The sequence below is a fragment of the Apteryx mantelli genome, chromosome 4, assembly GCF_036417845.1.
Source record: "Apteryx mantelli isolate bAptMan1 chromosome 4, bAptMan1.hap1, whole genome shotgun sequence".
Taxonomy (NCBI): Eukaryota; Metazoa; Chordata; class Aves; order Apterygiformes; family Apterygidae; genus Apteryx; species Apteryx mantelli.
In genome coordinates, this window is record NC_089981.1 from 35,052,708 (window position 1) to 35,075,887 (window position 23,180).

At 43.4% G+C, this 23,180-nt stretch overlaps 1 protein-coding gene across 3 annotated transcripts; it reads left to right on the forward strand.

Moving 5' to 3' along the window:
• The first annotated feature begins 680 nt into the window (after positions 1–680).
• On the forward strand, positions 681–21,114 carry BDNF (brain derived neurotrophic factor). 3 transcript variants are annotated; one of them, XM_067295531.1, is made up of 2 exons: positions 681–729; positions 19,276–21,114. In XM_067295531.1, the coding sequence occupies exon 2, from the start codon at positions 19,297–19,299 to the stop codon at positions 20,035–20,037; it is 741 nt and encodes a 246-aa protein (XP_067151632.1). In that variant the 5' UTR covers positions 681–729; positions 19,276–19,296; the 3' UTR covers positions 20,038–21,114. The 3 variants fall into 3 exon arrangements, with proteins under 3 accessions (XP_067151632.1, XP_067151631.1, XP_013814753.1); XM_067295530.1 differs by lacking the exon at positions 681–729 and adding an exon at positions 744–857; XM_013959299.1 differs by lacking the exon at positions 681–729 and adding an exon at positions 2,562–2,579.
• Positions 21,115–23,180: the final 2,066 nt, after the last annotated feature.

Below are 23,180 nucleotides of genomic sequence, written 5' to 3' on the forward strand. Positions count from 1 at the left end.
TTGCCTCCGCCGTGCAATTTCCACTATCAATAATTTACTCCCTTTGCTGCATGCGCAGAAGGGGAGAACAGCAGGACAGATTTTTGAAGGGGGAAGAAGGGAAACCCGACCAACCAACCCCCCGCCCCGAGGCGAGGGGCTCGGGGCGCCTGGCCAGCGGTGCCCCACGCGGCGTGCCGGGCTCGCAGCTCTCCCAGCGGGCGCCACAGCAGCGCCGCGCCGCGCCGCGCCGGGCGGGCGGGACGCGAGGCCCGCGGCTGCCCGCGTTGCGCGGCCGCGCCCGCTGCGCCCGCCGGCGGGGCGGCGGCGAAACGTTAGCCGGGGCGCTCATCAATAAACAATGCCCGTTATTATCTTGATTGCATTCTCGGGAGGCGCGCCGCGACCGGGTCAGCGCGGGAGCGATGTTTAAGTGGATCCGGTTTGTTTAATGCACTGACAAGTAAACTAATACCCCCGCCCACCCGGAGCCGGTGCCGGTGCCGGTGCCGGTACCGGCACCGGCGGCGGCGCGGTGCGGGGCCGGGCCGGTGCGGGCCGGGCGGGGCGGGGCGGCCGGCGGGCGGGGGCGGCGCGGCGGCGGCGGCGGCCCGACGGAGCCGCTGGCCGGAGGCGCGGCGGCGGCGGGCGCCCGAGCGAGGGGCGCAGCGCGGGGCGGCGGCGGCGGCGGCGGGGGGGACGCGGCGGGGCTCGGCGCGGCGCGGCGCTGCCCTCCCGCCCCTCATAAAGGTTTGATGAGACACTTGAGCCGTCTCCTGTGTTGCCGGGGCGGCAGGAGGCGGCGGCGGCGGGACTGGGCGCCCCGGTGAGGATGTGACTTCCCGGAGGGTCCGGCCAGGCTTTGTGTGGACGACGAGGTACGCGGCGCCCCGACGGCGAAGTTGAGAGCGGGGGGCGCGGGGGCCGCCCGGGCGAGTCGGGCCGGGGCGCGGAGCGGGGCGGCGGCTCCGGCCCGGTCCCGGCCCCGGCCCCTTTGTGCCCGGCCGGGGCGGCCCGCACCTGCCGGCCCGGTGGGCGCCCGGCGGCCCCGGGGGGCTTTTGTTCGGGCGGCGGCAGGAGCGCTCGGCGCGGGGAGCCGCGGGCGGGCGCGGGGCAGCAGGGGCGCGATGGCCGGCGAACGGGAAGCAGCGGGCGCCGCCGGCCGCGGGGCAGAGCCGCCGGGCCGCGCCGGGCTCCGCAGCCTGCCCGCGTGGCGGTGGCGGTGGCGGCGCGGGCGCGCGCCCTGCGCGGGGCTCGGCGGCCGTTGGGCGGCCGTTGGGCGGCGGGGGCCGCCCCCTGGCGGCGGGCGCGCGGCGGCGGGGCGGAGGGCGCGCGCGGCCTCGGCGGGCGTCCTGCGGGCGGCGGCGGCGGCGCCCGGCGGGGCAGCTCCGGCCGCGGGGAGCGCTGCGAAGCGGGGCTGTGAGTTCACGTGTCGCCGGCTGCTGGGCTTGAGCGGTCGCGCGGCCGCGCCGCTGGGCTGCCCCGCGGGCGGGTGATGTTTTGCTTTGCCTCGTTTCCTTCCCCGGCGCTTAATGGGACCGCGATGGCGCAGAGCCGCAGGCGAAGTTGGCGGCGCGGTGCGGGGCGGTGCGGGGTGGCCGGGGCGGGCGGAGCGGCGCGGCGCGGGCGCGGGGGGGCGGCGGAGGCACCGCGCTGCCGGGGAGGTGCGAGACGTGCATGGAAAGATACACTTGTTGAAACGTAACCTTTCCTGGAATCTAAAACATGCTGGTTACCATAACTGGAATTCCTGTGCCATAAAGTCTTTGTCCTCCGCATCTACTGTCTTCAGCTGAAGCCCGAAATGAGAGCGGGACACTTCCTAAAGAGGAAGTTTTTTTGTTTTTGAGCAAGTCAAAGTGATATATTTGCGTTCCCTAATGTACGAGGGAGAAGGAAAGAGAGAGGGAAAAGCTTAGGTGTTTGCGGTTTGTTTTACTTTTGTACTGATATGGAAAACATTTATCCTCCAGCCAAAAAGAAATTGGCATTAGACAGGGAATTTTGCTGGCTGGCCAAAGATTTAATTACTGTTTTGAAAGCCTTGCACTATCCCACTGACTTTTTTTCTTGTATTACTTTTATAAGATTAAAAGCATGAGGTGTTACGGTTGTGGGTCACACTCTTTTTCTTTATTTCTATAAGAGATGCTATTAGTGTCTTGATTTGTGCATTACAGTTAAAATATGTACTTTTCAGTTTATTATAGTTTGCTGTTCTGAGGTTATTACTATTTGTGAGATCAATAGTCATTACTTATTCATGTTTCTAGTAACACAGTTCTAATGAATGCAAAGAATCTATCCTGGTGATACATTTTCTTGAGCAAGTATTTATGTAATCTTTAATTCATGGTGTGATAAGTACATAAAATGAATTTCCTTGGTTGTCTTTATATATATTCAGATACAAGCAAAGGGCCGGACAACGAATCCCTTGCTCATAGACATAAGCAGCTTTCACCTAACTAAGTTAGCCTGAGTAGCTGTTGGCTAGCAGAAGCGGAGAGTTTGCTTTGTTTATGTATAATCCGCCATCTCAAACTGAAAGGTCATCGTATCGATTCAGCGCCCGCTTCTCTTCCCTGCATCTGTGTCAGGTAGTGCCTTACCCTTTGGCCAGTCTAACATAAATCAATGGCTGTACTTGTGGAGGAAGAGTACCGCCTGCGAGCGCTTGTATGAAAATCTGACTCCAGTGATGACTATAGGCCTGACTGTAGCCTGGGTGCGAAAGACTGTGAGGGTGCAGAAAGGGTGCTCTTGCCTTTATCCAGGCTGCATACGGCATGGTTTGGCATGCGAGAAGAGGTAGCAGCTGTCCCAGGTGTGACAGCAGTACGTGTGTGGGGTGGCAGGACGCTAGCTGGGTAAGCAAACCTGGTGTGCAGGAGAGGGGGAGGCAAACGGTGCCGTTCTTTGCCCTGCTCCCACAGCGCAGGACAGGGTACTGCCCCTTGCGTAGGTCTCGGGGCAAGCCACAGCTTCCCTTCAAGTAGAAAATAGCTTGAAGGAGCTGGTAGCTGTTTCAGTTATTTACGTAATGAAAATTGAAACAAGAGGAGCCTTTCTACAGGGCTCTGTAACTCAAAACAATTTTCTGCTGTAGTACTACCACTTAATGTTCAACTTTGCTGAACCACAGCTGGGAAAACCCATTTGTAAGTAGTGCGCCTTCTGTTCAAATAGCAAGTGTTCTTTGCTTTCTAGAACTGCAGAGTAGATCCTGGCATTTTATGGCTCTGAAGTCAGGGTAAAGCAGGTCAGAAGGATCAAGAATACTTTATCTGAATAATCCAGATATAATAAGGGAAATAGTGGAGTAAAACAGGCAATGATTTTTATCTTGGGAGAGGCTAAACTGAAAAAGTTCAATTTTAGCAATGTTCTTTTAAAAATTAAGGCATTATGTTGTAGTGCTACAGGAGTACTACAGTACGCAGGAATACTACAAAACATAGTGCAGAGATGCACAGGATTGTAAAGATTCATTAAAATGTGACAGAATGTAGAGGAAAACAAGGATCAGTGCATTTGCTTTAAAGCTATGCTTATGGTGACAGTGCCAAACTGAAAGTAGCTGCAATTAAAACTCCTTGCAATATCTATAGTACTTTCTTTAACTGTTACTCCATTGTTACAGTGAGAAAACATAAGGAGCTGCATGTTTAGCTCCGTTCGTGGCTTTCTTCCAGGGTACAAATATAAAAGCAGGTCACAAAAAGTTGTAAGCAGAAGACTCTAATCGCTTCTGTGTGGAAGCCTGAATGAAGATGAGAAACAATTTAGTCTGCTGGAACAAGTGTGGTGCTCCTATTAAAAATAAATAAATATTTCACATATTTGCCTTCCTGGTTTGTGTAAAAGACTGAAATGTTGTTCTAAGAATGTGTCTTCTGCCCACACGAGAAATCTCACGTTAGGCATTGTGTGAATTGGTGGAGGTGCCACAAGAAGAGGGTATGTGCTTTTAATAGGTTAATTACTAACTTGTCTTGACCTGCTTTCAAGCATATGTTGTGAGTGCTTGGTTCCTCCTAAATAGCTGAATTGCTACTTAATTAGGAAACTCTCAATCATTTCTGAGATCAGTTCATACACTGGCATTCTTGGTAATGCTTAGCTGTGAACAGTCTTTAAAAGGAAGCTTTTAAAGCACTGACACTGGGCTCTTTTTGCATATTGCTTAAATGAAGCAGTAGCTCAATAACCTGCTGTCTTCAGTCCCACCTGGGAAGGTGCTGCCAGTAATAATGCTTTTGTTCCCAGCAGTAGGGAGCAGTACAGATGTGCGCTAAGCAAGCTGCCCCGTGTGCAAGCTGGAATGGGGCTGGTCACTGGCAAGCTGTGCCCGCTGTCCATCAGCTCACAGATCTTATTTTTGCCCATATCCTTTATCCTCCTCTTGTCTTTTCTCTTATGGTTGTTTGTAAGCTGCTTGGGGTAGAGACTGTCTTGTCTGTTGTCTGCTAGTGCAGTCTTCGTCCCTAACAAGGACTCCTCAGCACTGTTGTAATGCAAATAATAAATAACAGGTCTTCCTGTACCAGCAAGTCCGGTCCAGTGCCTAAGCTTGTATCTTATCAGAATAAATCCTTATGCTACTTGATTTTGAAATATTAACATATACAATGATGGAAGAAAACACTTTAATTTTATAGTCATTATTTTATGGCTGGTGTGCTGTAGCATAACTTTAGGCTGTCCCTGTTGCTTACAAGTCTAAGCTCTGATCAGTCAAATGAGGAACACTGTTTGTATGAGTATTGCATCTATGATGACAGGGCAAATAGTCATATGCATAAAGTGTAGGTGATCTGTAGGGCCAGGATCATATTTGCCTTTTCTTTTTAGCCTTCAGGACCTAATTATCAGATGACTATAGACTGGTGGAGTTGAACTGCTGTACCCAAATGTAATAGCCAACATGTAGTTGAAAGTCGGAAATACGGAAGGTGTTAAGGATTTAACTGACTCACAGTTTCTACCCTTTATTAGTTGTAAACATAGGATTGGCTAGAATGATCCTGACTAGACATGATTGTCATCCTCTAGTAACACTTGCACTAATGGTGGCACAGCGTCCCGTTACGGCATAGTTTAGGCATCATCACTAATGGATACAGCTGTCTGAAGATGAGTACTGTGGACAACTAGAAAAAGCAAAAGGAGACTTCATACAGTAAATTTTCATGCCCTGGTGACAGCTGCCATAAAGCTGTAGCAGTTGTATACTTTCCACGTTAAGAACACTGCATCTTTCGGAGAAGTCATTTTTTCTGAAACCGGTTAATTGGGACAGTTATTTCTGGCCGTGGCATTTGTACAGAACAGAAGGCATGATTGTTCTTATATTTGTTTCTCCGAGTCCTTTGATCGACTTGAAGCTTTCAGTGCTCTACACTATAAATTACCTCAATGCTTTGGCAGTTCATTTCTTTTCTTGTGTACTTGATTAGGAAAATGGAGAAATCCTTGTGACTCAGCTTCAGACTACTATAAATTATGAAGAGATGGGGGAGGGGGGATCACATTTCAAATTAGGAAAGGAGGCTGGGAGGAAAGCTCGTTGCTAAATTTGAGATAAGCATCTCCTGCTATCTCAAAATCTGAGTGGCTACTGCCACCTAGAGATGCACGATACAAATATGCTGCTATGGCTGTCTTGCATGTGACTTGCCAATTAAAATGAGGGAGGCTGCTAATCCCAACTGTTTTTATTAGGCAGCAGCAAGTTTAGTGGGTGTGAGCAGGTGTGTGGTTGTGCTTTTTTTTTTTTCTTCTTCTTTTTGTAGCTCTGTGTAACTAAGGTGGTACCTGTGAATCCTATTCTGGTGATGCAGGTAACTAATCTTTGCACAATTTTCCTTGTGTGGCTTAAATAGGTAAACAAGAAGGATCATGTTCAGTAAGTCATGTGCTGACTGAACTTTAGGCTATATCTAAGGAAATACTTGCAAGTTAGATTTATCCTGGTTTGTTACAGGTGTTGGTGAGACTTGATAGTGTGTCCAAAGCTTGCACCAAATAAGTGCAATGTAAAACCAGTCCCTTAAGGATTTGATTTTTAACTCATTGAAATCTACTTGGTAGGGGGCATCCTTTCATAGATGCTTGGTGGATCAGAAGAAATTCTGATTTTCTTCATGTATTGACTCAAACAACAGCATTTAGTGTGGTTTCACTAGATCCAGGGTTTTCCCAATTTCAAAATTCAGTACTGAAGTTAAATTGCGTGTGTAGGTATTTTGTTGCTGCCCCAGATCTAACAACATGGAATACACTTTTTTTAATCTGCCTCTCACTTTTTAGGATATAATTTCCTGTTTTGTTTTGAACCTGCAACTTCTCATTTATACATTTTGTATATCATTTTTTGGCTATAGCAAAGGAAAACTTGCACTTGGGAGAGTAGAATAAGCAGTGTTCCCTAATTAATTTATCAGGAACAGCTTATAAAGAGTATCGATGTGCCGTCTTTAAGCACTGAATGCAAAATCTTATGTCCAATTATTTCTGTCTGACCTTTACAGAAACAGTACATTTTGGGGCTCTTAGAATAACTGGTAGTTTATGGCTTTCAAAATGCCCAATGAATAAGAAACACAATACAACTAAAACCCAGCAGAGGTTGCAAACTCATATCTCATCGAACCTTTAAAGTACCAAGTCACTAGTCTACTGCATGTACTGGTTATCTTTTTAGGTGATGATACTTGATAATTTCTTAAAGTATTTTAAATCTCTTAGTGCAAAGTATATCAGGATAAGTGCTTAATTTATAGCTTCTGAGGGACCTGAGTTTTCCTGTAGGAAATTGAGGAGCTGTGACACAGAGGCATTTACTATTCAAGTGAAGAGGCAACTGCAGGCTGTTTGTGCCATATTATGTTGACCAGGGAGAGCAGTTGTTGTACCAAAGCAGTGTTTGAAAAGCTACCCTTGGTTCACCTGGAGTTCCCCATCCATTCTCTGCCCCTCCGGCATACGCACTGGGCTGCAGGTAGGCTTGTAGTCCTTTATAGGCATGTAGCATAGCAAGAAGATTCTGGCAAAAGAACCAGTTAGGAGAAGTCTTTAGTAAAGTGTTGCTAGATGCTCTTTATTAACTCTGCATGCAAAAGACTGAGCACGTTGCTGCATCTAAAGATAAAATTTTAAGAACAGGACTAGAGTCCTTTTTCTTGCTGACTGCCGTAGTACATATATCTATAAAAGAGTGTTAAACATAATCTTCTCCCAACTCTAGCACATATTGTGCCTTATCTAACATGATCAAAACATTGCCTTCTTTAAACATAACAGCTCCTGGAGAAATGCAGTTTTGCCTAGATCAGGGAATTAAAGGTTATGATCTCTGGATCCTCTAGTCAGTTATGCCATTTACTTTCTGAACTTGGTACAACATTGAGTATCCATATGGTTTAGTTTGCCCTTCTTTACAGTGGACATGGCTATCTGACTGAGTGTTCAGTACTTGATATCTAGAGATGAAAAGAAACGAAATCTAAACTTTATTCAAGGGCTGGATTAGTAAGTAAACTAACCTCCCCTTAGTCATAGATGTCACCAAACTACAGAAGTGCCAGTATGGGCACTGTTGAGATGAGCGACAGGACTTGTTTCGTGGTATTTCTCGATAATTGTGCCTGCTGGCTGCCTGCGTTAAGACTTGGATCTTCACTTGCTATTTACATTCCTTTTTCAGTTGATAATCCAGTTTGGCCGAGCCATAAATGCCAAGAAATAAATGCTATTTGATAGAATTTGTACTGAAAACCAATATGAGCCCAAAGGAGAAGCAAAACCACTGACAAGTTCAAGCTGGCAAAGGAAACTTCACCAGAACTGGTGCCAGGAAACTGTGGTGCAGTAAGGGTTTGCTGCTGAACATCAAGACAGCCCTTCATCTTTATAATGGGTTGAACCAAAACTAGAAATAAACACATATGAACTTCTCCATTTTTGTTTTTCCGGGTATAACCATTATGGTTTATGTCACAATTATTTTTTTTGTTGGCAGCTGGTGTCCTGCAGACAGGTGAAGAAGGATTGTTTTTGTTTTATGGGAGGCAAAGAGGCATGTTTCACATGTCACTACAGCAGCAGGGTGCTGGTATGGTGTATGCAGGTTGCTGCCAATGAAATGGTGCGAGAAGATAAGCAGGTGCTTCTTAATGTCCTCTCAATAAACTTTGTGTAACACCTAGCATAAGTCTGAAAATCAGCTTTAGCCTTTAAAAATTATTGATTGGCATCTGAATTTAAAACAAAGAGAATGAAACAAAGCTGGCTTTCTTGGAACACTCATTTTAAGCCCTTTTCTCTCTTTTTATTTTGTATCAATGATTAATTCCTGCTGGCCCTGATGGCAACCTTACTTTTCTGCCGTTGCAACTGCAGAAATAACAGGAACACTAATGATGAGCAAGGATGTTGAACAAGAATCAGTGAGTCAATTCCATGTGCCTCCATTAAAACATACTGAAAATAAGATTAAAAAAGAGTTAGAGGTCCAAGTCTCCAAAGAGGTCTGCCTCTGAGTGTGACAAACCTAGATGGGGCATCATGAATTCTGTAACCGTAGAGCATGAAGTCAGATCACCTGGTTCTTCATTAGCTTGTTCAACACAGATATTTTTGTAGGTTTTTTTCTTATGAAAGTTACAAAATTCTGTGCTTGGAAATACCAGAAATCAGTTCCCCTGCCTCTAGTTAATGGAACAACAGCCAGGCAATGAGATCTAGAAAATGCAATAAATAACTTTGTCTACTCTAAATGAAATGTTTTGGAGCAAATCTTTAGTTGCAGAGTGCCACCAGGCCTGTTAGTATTCAAGCTGTACCTGCTAGAAAATGACTGAATTTCATAGCAAATTTGCTCTGGGAGAAAGCAGTCTGTGGATGAGACAGGAAGTTGTGTTGCATTTCCAGTGAAACCTCTTGGAGGTTTCGACAGTGAAGAATGTTCTTATTTTAACACTAGTTTTCCTTTTTGTGTTGTTCTTTGTTATATAATGGTTGAGCCCACAAATTAGAAGCATGAGGTTAAAAACTGAAGAATGAAGGAAGAAACAGAAAGCCATATGGCAATAGCAGGAGGTCCTGCCACCCCACCTTAGGCTTGTGACAACATGCCCTACATTTAACCTACAGTCAGGAACTAATTAACGACACAGATGGAAGTGAGCTAGCATGTGTATTCAAAATAATACCCCCAAGGTTTTAATCAGCTGCCCTGCCTCTTTCTGGGTTAGACATCTAAGTTACCATAGAGAGATTTACAAAATATGTGAATGATACATATGGTTAAGGCAGCTTTGTGTAGTGGCTAAAGCAAGGGCCTGGGAGGGGGTCTTTTCCTGGTTCAGCAGTGACTTGCTGTGCAATCTTAGGTAAGTTATTTAAACCTCTTAATGTGCTCCAGCCTACCCATCAGGAAAATGGAGTTTCTGATACAGTTCCTCCTTCACCTAAGTATGCTGAGTTTGAATGTTTGCAAAGCTCTTTGCAAAGCTTTGATGGTATATTCTGTAAGAAGTGTTCTACACGTGGAGAGACACAGCAATATAAGTACCAGGTCTGCGCTCTCTTGTGACTCTTTTTAAGTCCCCCACTCCCCCTAGAGCTACAGGACCTCATTACCACTGAAAAGACAGCTCTGCTTTTGATTTCTGATAGGACATTGACTTTAGATAATCTGTAATCCATCATACTGTGCAGAGGTTTGGGATAGGGAGAACGGTTAGTTATTTTCAATAGAGTAATGTTATGTTTTTTACTCAACTTTCTTCTCTTTTTTTTCCCCCCTTTTTTCCCCTCCCCTTCTCTCAGCTATTTGAAGAGAGGCTCTCCTTCCCTGCAGGGCAGTAGAATCTGCTTATGGGAAGGGACAGGTATTGAAGTTAAAGAAATGTTTATTTAATGACTGAAATTGCATATATGAACCTTCCATTTGGAGCTCAAGGGCTCTTGCAGTGAGAGCTGTACATTGGCAGCAAAGCCACTTTCTGCTGTTGGGGGTGTGCGTGTGTGTAGTTCTCTGAAACAAAACACCTTTAAGTTCAGAGCAGAGGAGAGTTAGATTGTTTGGGGCTGGATTTTGCATACTTCTGTTTATAGGCATGTCTGGGCTACTTGTGCTTATGTAGTTGGGGGAAGGGAGGGGCCAGTCTGCACACCTAGCAAACCTTTTTCTGTTTTGGGGTTGGTTTTTTTCCTTCCTCTCAAGAGTATAATTACTGCCAAATATGCATATATCCCAAAGGAGTCTCAAGTGTGAGGAAGCTGTTTCACTGAAACCTGCCACAGTTTGTTCTGATACAGCTATTAGCTTGACAGTTCATGCGTTGGCCCCATCTCATTTCACGACCACACAAATATTGGGCCACCTGCCCAGCTGGTATAAATGTGAATAGCATGCTATGGTTTTAAACCAGCCAGTGACTGTGTCCGCTTGAATGTGCTATGGCAACAAACCCCAGTGGTCCTGGTGGAAGCTGTGTCCTGTGATGCCACATGTGGTCGCTGCAGCTAGTGAAAAGGTTGAGATTTACCTGGCTCATGACTTTGCATTTTTAGTTTTTGGGGTGTGTGGAGGGGAAGCTAATGTGCTGTGTTCACAGAAATCACAGTGTAATGTTCCTCCGTAAAAGAAATCGTGCCGTTGCACATCTGGGGGAAGGCAGGAGTTTGATAAAGGACTTCTTCCTGCAGGGTTGCAGGCTCTTCTCTTTCTTTATGTTCTGTTAAAATGTTTGTCCCTTGGGTGGTGCAGCTAATGAAGCTTGTTTTCCTACACTTGCACCTTTGCCAGATACACCTCCTGGTTCTCTATGAAACTCCTAAAATTGGAGCAACGACACACCACGTGGTAAGTGGGTAAGCCCTGATGCTTACAGGCTTGGCAGCTGCTGCCAAAGGGCTGAGGTTTGCCTGCTGCACTGCATTGGGGGTGGGGTAAGGGGTGCTGATTTGGGGAGGTGTCTGCTGCCTGTGTGCCTGTTCTCACGCAACTGTGGAAATAGCGTTGTCTGAGAAACTTGTATCCCTCTGAGTCTGGTAGAAGTTGGCCCCCAAATTTTTAAAAGAGGTATGGGACAGAGAAGCAAGCAGAGCAATCACCAAAGCTTTGTTTCAGCATGAAACCATGTTGAAAAGATAGCTGAAAATGATACTGCTTTCAAATCTGTGGTCTGCTGTGTTGTTGTCATAGTAAAGTATCAGTGGTGAAAGGAGAGTGTTTCTTGCCAAAGTGTTTTCAATACAGTTATATTAATGTATTAACATAATTTTCCAACAACAATGTTATCTCCAGAGATATAAAGCAGCTGTTAGGGCAGGGCACACACAACAACCTTCTGCAGGCAGCAGTGACAGAGATGGGTTCGGTTCCTAATGAGTGTTTATATCCTTGTTTAATAGAAATTTTTCATTATTCCATTAATGTAGATTGTGGTGGCTTTGCAGACTTACCGATTTCTGTTTCTGATCTGGTTGTTCCCGCGTAGCTTTGGAGTTTAATACTCCCAGAAGCCGTTCCGGTACCTCAGTGTAAGCTTTTATCCCTTGCCCTTGTATGGAAAGTACTTCCACAGAGATGGCGTGCTGGCAACTGGACTGAGCACGTGTTGAGAGAAAGCCGCGCCTGAGGGCCGGCAACCAAAAGATTACTGATAACACCACTGGCAAATGCAAGCATATTGTTACTACCTGTCAGGGCTGTAACAACAGGCATTTCCAGTTTCTGGTTCACGCACATCATGGTGCACTGTTGATCTGGTTCCTTTCGAGGACTGACTGTGGCTAAAAGCAAGGTATTCCCTCACAGCATTACCACCCACAGTCAGGGTCTCAGCCAAGGTAAGTATCTGGCACCAAATGGGCTGCCCTCGCCCTTTACTCTAGGGAAAGCCCTGCCTGCCCGACCCACAGGTAAGAGATCCATGTGATACGTGCCTCTTTTAACCATTAGTTCTCCTTGGCTAAGCTTCACTTAGGTTCCTGTTGAGTGCATAATGTTCTATAGGTCCTAGGAAACTTGCCACTAGCAGAACTGATGGGCGCGTGGGTTGTTTTACATGCTGTTCAATAATTTATAGGCACTCTTCAGATCCAAGCTCAAGTGGTACAGCAGCTTCTGGGTTGTTACAGGGCTGCTGGACACATGTCACTCTGCTAAGGATCCAACTCGCGCTAGTTTGTGCGCAACACGCTCCGTTCTGTTCCTGCTCGTGATGCCAATTATCCCTGCCTTCAGTGGGAGCTTCATGTGTGTACTTGGCAGAACAGCTTAGTCCTGTGACGATGCAGCGCAGTATTTCGTACCGCAGAGCAGGAGCAAAATGGAAGACAAACCGCAGATGCCGCTCGGAGGTCTGAGATTCCGCACTAATGTTTGGTGCTCAGGCTGAATTAGCGTTATATAAGGCTGCAGTGGCTATTGAAGTGGATGATTTCAGAGAATTGTAATTATCTACTCTCATGGAGGACCCAGATAATATCTTGGCATGGAGTAACTATTTCATGGAATGATTTTGTGGTTGTTTTTTTTCAGATAACCTATTCTGTAGGTGAATTTCCTTTTCACAGAAGGGTCATAAAATATTACTTCTGAATGAACGTAGTAATGGCATGAATTTGTCATGAGGAATATTCTAAAATGGCTGCATGCAGTTTTCTAAACCTGAAAGCTATTCAGAAATTGGAATTTGCTAATGCTTAGGACTTGGTCTTGGAATTCACGTCTCCCCAGGACAGTGTTTCTGGCATGGCTTTAGGAGTATGGCATGTTACCCTACCCGTGATACTCCTGAGAAGCAAAATTAAACCTGCTGGTAGTTCTTTGATTTGAGAGGGACTTACACTATATAGCTTGATATTTCAACATGAAACTAGTTGTGGCAAAAAATGTTACAGTAAAGCATATTGTGTTTGATATGTGCAGTGACGTGTATATATATATGGGTGTGTGTGTGTGTGTGTGTACCTTTTTGAGCTGAGTTTCTTTTCCCTTTTTTACGGTAGTGATCACAGACCCCAGTGCAGTTTGAGTACCCCTTGTGCAGGACACTGCATAAACAGCTGGAAAAGCAGTATGTGTGTCACTGGCACAGTAATCAATTCCCATTATAAAAGTATAAAAATAGTGCACATCTGTTCTCTTCTATGGGTGTTGTCTCTCTGAAAGCTCTGATACCATCTGTGAGTCTGGCCTGCTATTCCCTCACTTGTACATACTGCCAAAACTGATCCTGCCTGTTTTCTCATATGGGCAGAATGGGTCTGAGATCCATCCGACAGAAATCTGACTGGGAACCCCTTGTAGTCTGGTACTTGGCAAATTCAAGTACAAATGTGCTTGTAATGAAGGGACTGTCTGGTCTGTACACATTAGAGCAGCTGAATTCTTTCCCAGAGCTTTGGAGCAGCAATGTGCCCTTTCTGTGGCTTTTTGAATCTCCAGAAAAGTATAAAGAAAGTTTCTAGGAGACTATCTGATCCATAATTCAGTGAAAGATCAGCATGGCCTTTTTATTTTGCTGTTATTTTCTTTGTTTCCCCCCGGCCAATGGGAGTGGTTGTGATTTTTGTACGCTTTTTTGGAGACTGTCCAGTGAAACCTAGGAACCCCCCAAAAACTGCTTGTAGTGCATAAACAGATGCATATTTCTTCAGAGTCAATAATAAGTATTGCTGGAGTTTCTTTGCTTTTCTCAGAGGCTGTACCACAGGCAACAGTCAACAGCATAAGATGAAAGAAAATTTCTCATGTTAAATGTTGTAGTTTACAAACTGCTTGTAAATTTGCTTGCAATTTATCTTAGTCTTTAAAATGGTTCTGACTTGGTCTCTGCCATCTCTGGCATTATGGCTAGATAGATTTTTATTACCTGAGGGAAAACCAACATGAGAGAATAAAAATAAAATGTGTTTCTTCTTCCTGATATGAAGCAGGAAATTATAAGAATACAAATTGGGTGTGGGTGTGCATGTGTATGTATGGGGGGGGGAGGTTGCTTTATTTTCAGTAATAAAAATTAATTATATACTTTGCTGCATAAATAGCCCTAAGGATAACCAGAGTGCGTCAGACATCCAGTTATGCATGTGTTAAAGGTTAATACTATTTGTTCTCAGTACATTTAGTCTTCGCAAATCATGTGCTGACATGCATCCCATTTTGTATCTGTTCACACGCTCCGGTAATGATGTGTAGAGCAGAAACTCATGCCTGTGCCATTCAGTAGTATTTAGTGAATTGAACTTTTGTATAAAGGTCTTAGAAAATGGCAAGGCAGAAAAGAATGTCTTCTTGCTTCTAATTTTATCTTCCACTGCACACTCCTTTCTGGAGATTAAAGCATTATGAACCTATTCACTACTGAAAGAAAGTTATTTCAACTTTCATAACCATATCACTTGAATATCAGGATGCAGAGCAGCAAGTTCATGTTCACAGCTATTCCTCAGGTCTCCCTGCTGGAAATACAACCTGTTAAGCTGTTATATTTCTGCTGAAAATAACTAAAAATAATGAACTAAAACAATTAACTAGTGAATTCTCATTAAATACAAATATTGAAGTAAATAGTACAGATAGGTAATTGACTGCATATGTAAACTAGCTGTGGATAATTGACATGACCTTCATTTAACAAGCCTTCTTCCTATTAATGGAGACTACTGCCACAATTATGTGGCCTTATTCTGGCTGTAATTCTATGGACTTCATTGAAGTACAAACTAGGTCATGTCTTCCTGAGATCTGGTCCATGATGGGTGACCTCTTTTTCATAGCTTCAGCTTTGCTGCGCTGCAATAGAGAAGGAAGGATGTTCTTGCTGCCATGAGAATGGACTGCATTCAGGACTCAAATGTTTTTTCTGCCGGACGCATCTTGTATGACCTGATGGAGTTGTGTGAGGCTAGCATGTATTTATTTTAAATAGCATATATCTATTTTAAAGAAGGCAGTCATTGTATGCAACTATCCATGGGACAGCGACAGAACCAGTATTCCCTTTCCTAGAGAAGTGTCTTACTAATTTTAGATCCTGTATGCACAGTGACATAGTTGAACAGAAGGACTGCAGAAGAACTACAGCCTTCAGTAGTCTTTGTGGAATGTGGGAATTAGAAATCTGAATCTCCTACAGCTGAGAAGTGAGTGGATACCTTACAGAATTACAGAGTAAGGCTATATCAATCAGTGACTTTTTTTTTTTTCTTTTTTCCTCTAGTCGTGCATCTGACTAAAAGTGGCTGTGGTTACTCCTTGCTGTCTGGCGTTCAGTTGTGTTGATGTGTTCAGAACAGGCTTTCTCGGGCAGGTCACTTTGGCTAAAGTTTGAGAGTTGTGGTGAGCCTCCATGGGAGATGGTTGCTCTGTGTACTGGGTTGGTGTCAGTTGTGGGTGTACACAGAAATGCTGAGGCATCTCTGTGCAAGGCCTCATCGTGGTGGGTATTTTCTGTATGAAAAGGGAAAGTAGCTCGTCCAGCAGCGTGCTGGGAAAATGGAGAAATACAGCTTTCTGCCATTCCATTTCCACTCTGGGTCCCAGTGACTGGCTCATAATCGGAAGGGTGTACACTGTCTGTTAGTGCCTGGGGTTTACAAGACATTTATTGTAACAGAGCAGGCAGTATTTCTAATCTTTACCATATAATGAAGGTTTGATAGTTGGGAAGGAGGAGGGAGAGGACTGGAAGCTGCTATCCAGTGTTTCCGTTGACCTTTTTGGCACTGCATTGGAATATTAGTCCTGCCTCATTAAGTGAGATACGAACCATGCATTCATGAGTCAATTCAAAATTAGCTGAAAGGTTGTGGGTTTTTAGCCATGAAGTGAGATTTAAGTCTTACTCCACTATAACATATTAAGACTAGCAGATTTTGAACAACTACTTCTACGATGAAGTTGTTGTGGCCTCTAAGATGAAGAGGCTTCCTAGATATTAAAATACTATTTCCTCGTATTAACTCACTTGATATCATTTTGCTGCCAATGACAAGAGCTGTGTATATTGCTGAAGTTATTGTCAACATACGGAGAAGAATCTTTTCACATCCTGCTTATACAGTTGTGCTTTATCTGGGACTCATTTACAGAGAAGTAGATGTTTTCTCTCCGTTCACTTGCTAGCAATCTGCACTGCTAAAACTTAATTTGACATACTCTTATGTTGATACAAATGGGAGGAAGAGGGGTGGCCTTTAGAGGAACACATTTTTGGGGGGTATTGTCAGCATGTTATTGCTGTCATAGTGTTGTTGGTTTTCATAGTCTCTGTTCTGTTTCTGGCTAACCCGGATAATAGTGGCGGTCAGATGTCATAGGATGGGATATAAATGGATCAGATTTAGGAAGGCACTTCCCCTTCTAAATGGAGGGTAAAGCTCATCAAGGAAGGGTTAACTTAACATGAGATATGAAATACTATGAGATATGGTGACCAGCCACAATTTGGCAGAGGATACTTAGGGATTATTGGAGTCAAGTGGTGAGTTTCTTTGCACATCTCTGCTTCTCCTCAGTCTTTGTCAACACAAATTAAGTTGCAGAGCTGCTATTCTACTAACTTCAATTCCCTTCAAGTTCCTTGCTACCATGATAAATAAACAACCCAGTGATAAGGATGTGGCCTGTTCCAGTAACTGTTCTATCCTTTGTTAACCTGCCTAATTTGAGAAGCAAATGTTAAGTGTCCAAGTGGTGTGCTTAGCTGATGGGTGCAAGCTCCTCTTTCTCTTGTGCTTGTTCTGGTGCCTCTTGTGTTGCATCGTACCTTTTTTGGACTGGCCCTTTTGGGTACTATGTGCTCAGACAGAATCTGTCCCCTGGAGTCAAGATATTGGCTGGGACTGCTGGGCACGACTCTAATAAAAATAATGGGAACCTGATTAGGAGCCAGAAGATCTGTGTTTTGTTCATTGCTCACAGCAAGCATGTGGTTTATTTGAAGTTGTATGTAAAATAATTTTCAGAAGAGTGCATGAATATGAATATATATATATATATTTTTTTTTTGCATGCTCCACTGGCTCAGTCTTTGTATATCAGCTGAACAGCCCCTTCTCCCTCTTGTCTTGTCTCTCCTTGTTTGGTAAAGGAAGAGTGATATCTTTCTTCCTTGTTGTGGTGTTCAGCATCTCTAGTGTCTCTGTTTCTCCCCTCTGAGGAAGAAATCTGATATTATTCTCTGCAAAATGTTTCAAAAATCCTAGGATGAAAGAAATCTGCAAAATATTAATGTTCTGCATGGTTAGAGCAAACACTATGTTCCTGTGAGTCACAGATGTCAGGTTTGTTTAATCTTAATAAATCTATGCCACAATAAACTTTTAAACAGGAAGAAAGAGGGAGGCATGAAGGAATAGTTGTGCTAGTGGGGAGCGATTTCTTAGCCAAAATGTGGTTTAGCAAAAAAAAAAAGGGGAGGGAGGGGGCAAAACCTCAACCCTGCTCCCCCAAACAATCCCTTCTTCCATGAACCCTTCATTGAGTAAATTTTCAGACCTAAATTTTGGGTAGTGCCTTTTGAGTACATGCTGCTTTTTCTTTTTATGTTTTATGATAGATTGTCTTTTCAAGTTCAAATCTTAAGAGTACTAGTTTCCCATAGCATATTTGCAGGAGATGAAGTAAGGCTTTTTACATAGCACCCTGTTGGCAAACAGAAATAGCATTTACTCCAATGAGTTCTGCCAAGTATGAGGTACTTCCGAATGAACTTCAAAAGCTCAGAAACAAGCATTAGCTGCTGCTTCAAAAATGTGAACAATGCCATTGCTTTCTAGCAAGCAGAACTGGTGAGAGCCAGGATCGAAGGGGGGAAAAAATAACAACTGGACTTGCTGGATGTCATAGTAGCACACAGGGATCAGCCAGAAAGTATAGCTCTTGGTTACAGCAGGATTTGGGGGTTTCTTGTTACAGTAGTACCTAACGTATGTACTCTACGCTTCAGGAGGAAACAATTTCTGCCCTCAGGAACTTGCAATGCTTAAAGACCAAGCAAAGCACATGGGAGGAAACAGTCCTACAAGTTAAACTGATTTGAGTGCTGATAGGAGTGAGTTTTGCTAATTCCAAGGTTGGTGAGGGGTTTTCTTAATGCCATTTTTTTTCCACTCTTCCTGGTTGCTATCTCTCCATGTTCAATGGGGACAGAGCTGAAAATGTTATGAGCCTTGAAGCGTGGCTGGTAACATGCTCCAGACTTTGGGCAGGATGAGAGAAGCAAAGGCAAACCACTCCTGTATGAAATATGGCACAGGACTGCTGGCTGGTTTGGCTCCTGGCATTCATGCTGGGCCCTGTGCTTCAGGCAGGAACCTCTGTGGAGATCTAATTTGATTTAAACAGATGTTTTGTCTACATGAGAACAGGCAGTGTGTGGCCTTGGGAAAACATGGTACAGTGGTTCTGTCATTTCAGCCTTGCTGTTTATCACGGCTGTAATCTAGAAGTCCTTTCCCTGGCATTCATGTAGTGCAAGCTATCTTTTCAGCTTAAATTTAGTATGGTTAAAAGTGTACTGTCCTGCGACCTTTTCTTTCTTCATCTGTATTTATGTGTACATACCTTCTACTTTTAGACAAGAAATTGACCTGCTGGGACCTGAGAATTGTATGGCCTCTTCCTGTGTTTTCAAGGTTGCTTTCAAAAATACAAATGCAATTTATCCCAGCACTGCTCAGTTTCATGAGGATAGAACTATGAAATATTTCTGGCATAGAGATTTTCAAAATCAATTATTTGCATTTGCGCTGGAAAGGGAAGTCTCGCCTGATCGGTGGCAGATGAGGCCACGGGGAGCTGACCAGGAGAGCGGCTGCTGGCAGCCCTTCAGGAAAGGCAGTGCTCCTGGTCTTCATAGCACAACAGACGTGTGAAACTGCCTCTTATCACTGAAATGCTGCATTGCTAAATAGCAACATTTACTATTACTGCTTTTGCTATTACTTGAAATAGGTATAATCAGTCAATAAATGGGGAGTGTATAGAGTATTTAGTGTAATACTTACTGCGGAAGGATTTTGGCACATGAGAACTCTGAATCGCCATTATCAGTGTTGCTAATTTTTGGCATATGCTTTATCTGAAACTCGAAATCAAAAAACACCTTTGTACATGCAGGACTGTGCTTTATCACTGATAATGGGTTGTGGCTGCATGAAGCAGCTCTCTGCAGAAAATGCATTATGTTTCATGACAACTTAGGTGGATTTGCTGTTGCTTTGTCCCTTGTAAGTTAAATATTTTTTTTCTCTTGTTCTTCTCCCTAACAGTTCCACCAAGTGAGAAGAGTGATGACCATCCTTTTCCTTACTATGGTTATCTCATACTTCAGTTGCATGAAAGCTGCCCCAATGAAAGAAGCTGGTGTAAGAGGACAAGGCAGCTTGGCTTACCCAGGTCTGCGGACCCATGGGACTCTTGAGAGCCTAAACGGGCCCAATGCTGGTTCAAGAGGACTGACGTCGCTGGCAGACACTTTTGAACATGTCATAGAGGAGCTTCTAGATGAGGATCAGGACATGCAGCCCAGCGAGGAAAACAAGGATGCGGACTTGTACACGTCGCGAGTCATGCTGAGCAGTCAAGTGCCTTTGGAACCCCCCCTGCTCTTCCTGCTCGAGGAGTACAAAAACTACTTGGATGCTGCAAATATGTCCATGAGGGTCCGGCGCCACTCTGACCCAGCTCGCCGTGGGGAACTGAGTGTATGTGACAGTACGAGTGAGTGGGTAACGGCAGCAGAGAAAAAGACTGCAGTGGACATGTCCGGTGCAACTGTGACAGTCCTTGAAAAAGTCCCAGTATCCAAAGGCCAACTGAAGCAATACTTCTATGAGACCAAATGCAACCCCAAGGGGTACACAAAAGAGGGTTGCAGGGGCATAGACAAGAGGCACTGGAACTCCCAGTGCCGAACTACCCAGTCTTACGTGCGAGCTCTCACCATGGATAATAAAAAGAGAGTTGGCTGGCGGTTTATAAGAATAGACACTTCCTGTGTATGTACATTAACCATTAAAAGGGGAAGATAGTGGATTCATGTTGTATAGATTATATGGAGACAAAAATATCTATTTGTATATATACATAACAGGGTAAATTATTCAGTAAAAAATAATTTTATGGACTGCATGTATAACTGAAGTTTATACAGTACAGTGGTTCCACAATCTATTTATTGAAAACATACCCATGATCTGAAGGGGAACAAAAGTCATTTGCGCACAACTTAAAAAAACAAAAGTCTGCATTACATTCCTTGATAACATTGTGGTTTGTCGCCGTTGCCAAGAATTGAAAATATAAAAAATTAAAAAAAATAAATAAAATTGCATGCTGCTTCAATTGTGAATTGATGATAAACTGTCCTCTTTCAGAAAAAAAAATTGAACCAAAACATTCCGTTTACATTTTAGACAGTAAGTATCTTTATTCCTGTTAGTATTATATCTGTTTACTGCTTTTAACTTCTTCTGATAGCGTTGGAATTAAAACAATGTCAAGGTGCTGTTGTCATAGTTTTACTGTTCTCTTTTGCTTTTAAACTCCCATGAGATTGAAAAAAGGAAAAAAAAAAATCCTTACCTTATACATTCTGGATAAAAAATTTGTTTTTTGTATGTTGTGAAGGTGTTTGCAATAGCAATCCAACTACTGACAAAAATAATAATAATAATAAAAAAGAGGCAACTGAAAAAGAATGGTGATGTTCCACTTCACATTGTTGAACTTCAGGCTTAAAGACAGCACTTAGTTAACTGTCGTGCAACATGCTTTTTTTTTTGCTTTTTTTTTTTTTCCTTCCTGTTTTATTTTGCTGTCTTTGGAGACCTACATTTGCTTATACCATGTTTGTGTTTGGGGTTTCCCCCCTCCCTTTGGAAGGAAACTGATTGCAATTTATAAAATATTTCACTTCTTACCATACAATTGGACCTTGTCATATTGGAAATATCCTAAAGAATGTTGAAAGCAATGACTTTAATGTAATAAAAGACTGTCTGCTTTGATCAAATGTCTTGTTGAAGCACAACAGAAATCCCGCCAGAAAATGGTCTTCAGAGATTATTGTGGACCGGGGAAGTCATGAGAGTAGATAGCTTAGCCAGTTCAGGGGTAGGTAACAATGTTTTAGCTTGACTAGGGCTATCGGTGATAGTCAGCACTGAATTTGGTCCTGTGCAGCCTGTGAGAGAGTGGAGGCTTTTGCACACGTAGCACAGGAGTGTGCTCTACAGAGGAGTAGATTTAGCAGTCTCAGGCCTTGAAGTGCCTGAGCAAAGCATGGTACTCAAGAAACTGAGAAAGCGCCCTTGCTATGTGTAGCAGCTATGGAGTGAGGTGGAAAGAGGCTCTGTCTCTAGTTGAAAGTGATTAGCATACTTGCATTCATGTGGTTCTTCCTCTGCTATCAGCCTTATTTTATTTAAAAAAAAAAAATAGTGGCATGAAAAATACTCATGAAGAAGAAGCGTAAAAGCAAGTGCAGGAATAGCTGGCTTAACAGCTACTGAGGTTTTGATGCACATGTCCAGCCCCATGCTACCAGTGGAGCTAGCCTGACAGGAGTATTTCTACGGAGCAGAGTTGTAAGCCAAAGAGCTATGTGTAGCACTTCCACTGACTGCAGTGGGTGGAGAGGCTGCAATTGCTCATTAGTGAGTTCACTAAAGACAGATGCTACATTTGTAATGTCTGTAGATGAAGTAAAATAGCTGAACAGAGAGAAAATGCTGCAAAATGTAACTACTTCTGATTGCTGCAGAATTTGTGCATTAGTCTGCCTTTCTGTTGATTAAAAATTAGACTGGGCAAGGCTTGTTTTGAAATATGATTCCCACCCAATAATTCTGTTTGCAGGATATATTTAATATTGAATTTGTATCAATATTAGTGGAAACCCATCCTTTAAGCTAACATAGACACTTTTAAAATAAGTGATTTCTCATACTTAAGGTAGAAGGATTTTTGCTTCACTAGGAAAACTGTCAAAGTAGAGCTATCCCAACTGTAAAATGAAAACTTTCTGCATCAGCCACATGTTCACTGGACTATGAACAAGAAGTATTCCAGCAAATTTCTACTACCCTGCAGACTCATAATAAGAGGAAGTTATGTATACCTCTTGAAAAGGCATTCCTGACCAATTTGCAGGTATTCAGGCTCCTACATAGACATCAGAAATGAAAAAAATCCATAATGAAACATCTCGAAACTTCAACTGCAATCTCCTTTGTGCATACTGAAACTTGGTGTAGTGGAGGATTTCATTTCACCTCAACCACTAGTTTTAGATTTATTATAATCCTGCGCATTTAGTGACCCACACCTTGCACAGGAATTATTCTCAGTAGTATTGAGAATACTCAATACTCTCAACTGCTGCAGAGAGATGGAAATTTTGGAACCACTGAAGACAACTGTAGTTATATTTTGAACTTAATAAGATTAAGGCTTAACCGAATTGATCAACCAATTCCATTCCAGTTAAACTTTAGGTGTAATGATGGCTGTTTTCAAAATTAGAGTTGGTGGCCTAGGAAAGGGAAAGGATGATGCTAATGAGTGAACAACAAACAGATCAGTCATGTAGACTTTCAGAAGAAATGATAGCTGTAACATAACAGTAGTTAATTTAGAGGCAGGAATAAAATAATTCCCAGCTGACATAATGAATTTCTATAAGAGAAGTGTTGAAACATAATTTGTACTAGAAAGAAAGTTCCTGATTTCCAAAGTTAATTATGGATATATCCTTAACTCAGAATTCCTCACCTGGAATAAGTAAGGGTGGCACTGTTCCAGAATTAAAATGGTTGAATGGTAGGACCAAGTTGGGCTATTAACTTTCTAGATGAGTAATTAAAAAAAAAAAAAAGGCACTACTTATAGAATGCCTTTTACTTAAAGAAGCTGAAAAAGATGGCTTCCATTTCTTACCTTTTTTAATGAATACCTAAAAAAACCCAAAACCACAGATTATTTTTGGAACAGAAAATGTAAATTAAGTATATTAAAACCTAAACTAGTAGTTTTTATTTTGCCCTGGCTTTTGCAGCAAAGTTATCTGATGAGGTTTCTAGTCCCATCCCATTGCCAATAGTGTTGGGGAAGTTGCTACCCTTCTGAGCGCGGTCAGGACAGTGGTTTGTTGCACTGCTGCCTACCAGACTGT

Coding starts and splice junctions, on each gene's coding strand:
- BDNF (XM_067295531.1), top strand. CDS start 19,297: ATGACCATCCTTTTCCTTACTATGGTTATCTCATACTTCAGTTGCATG.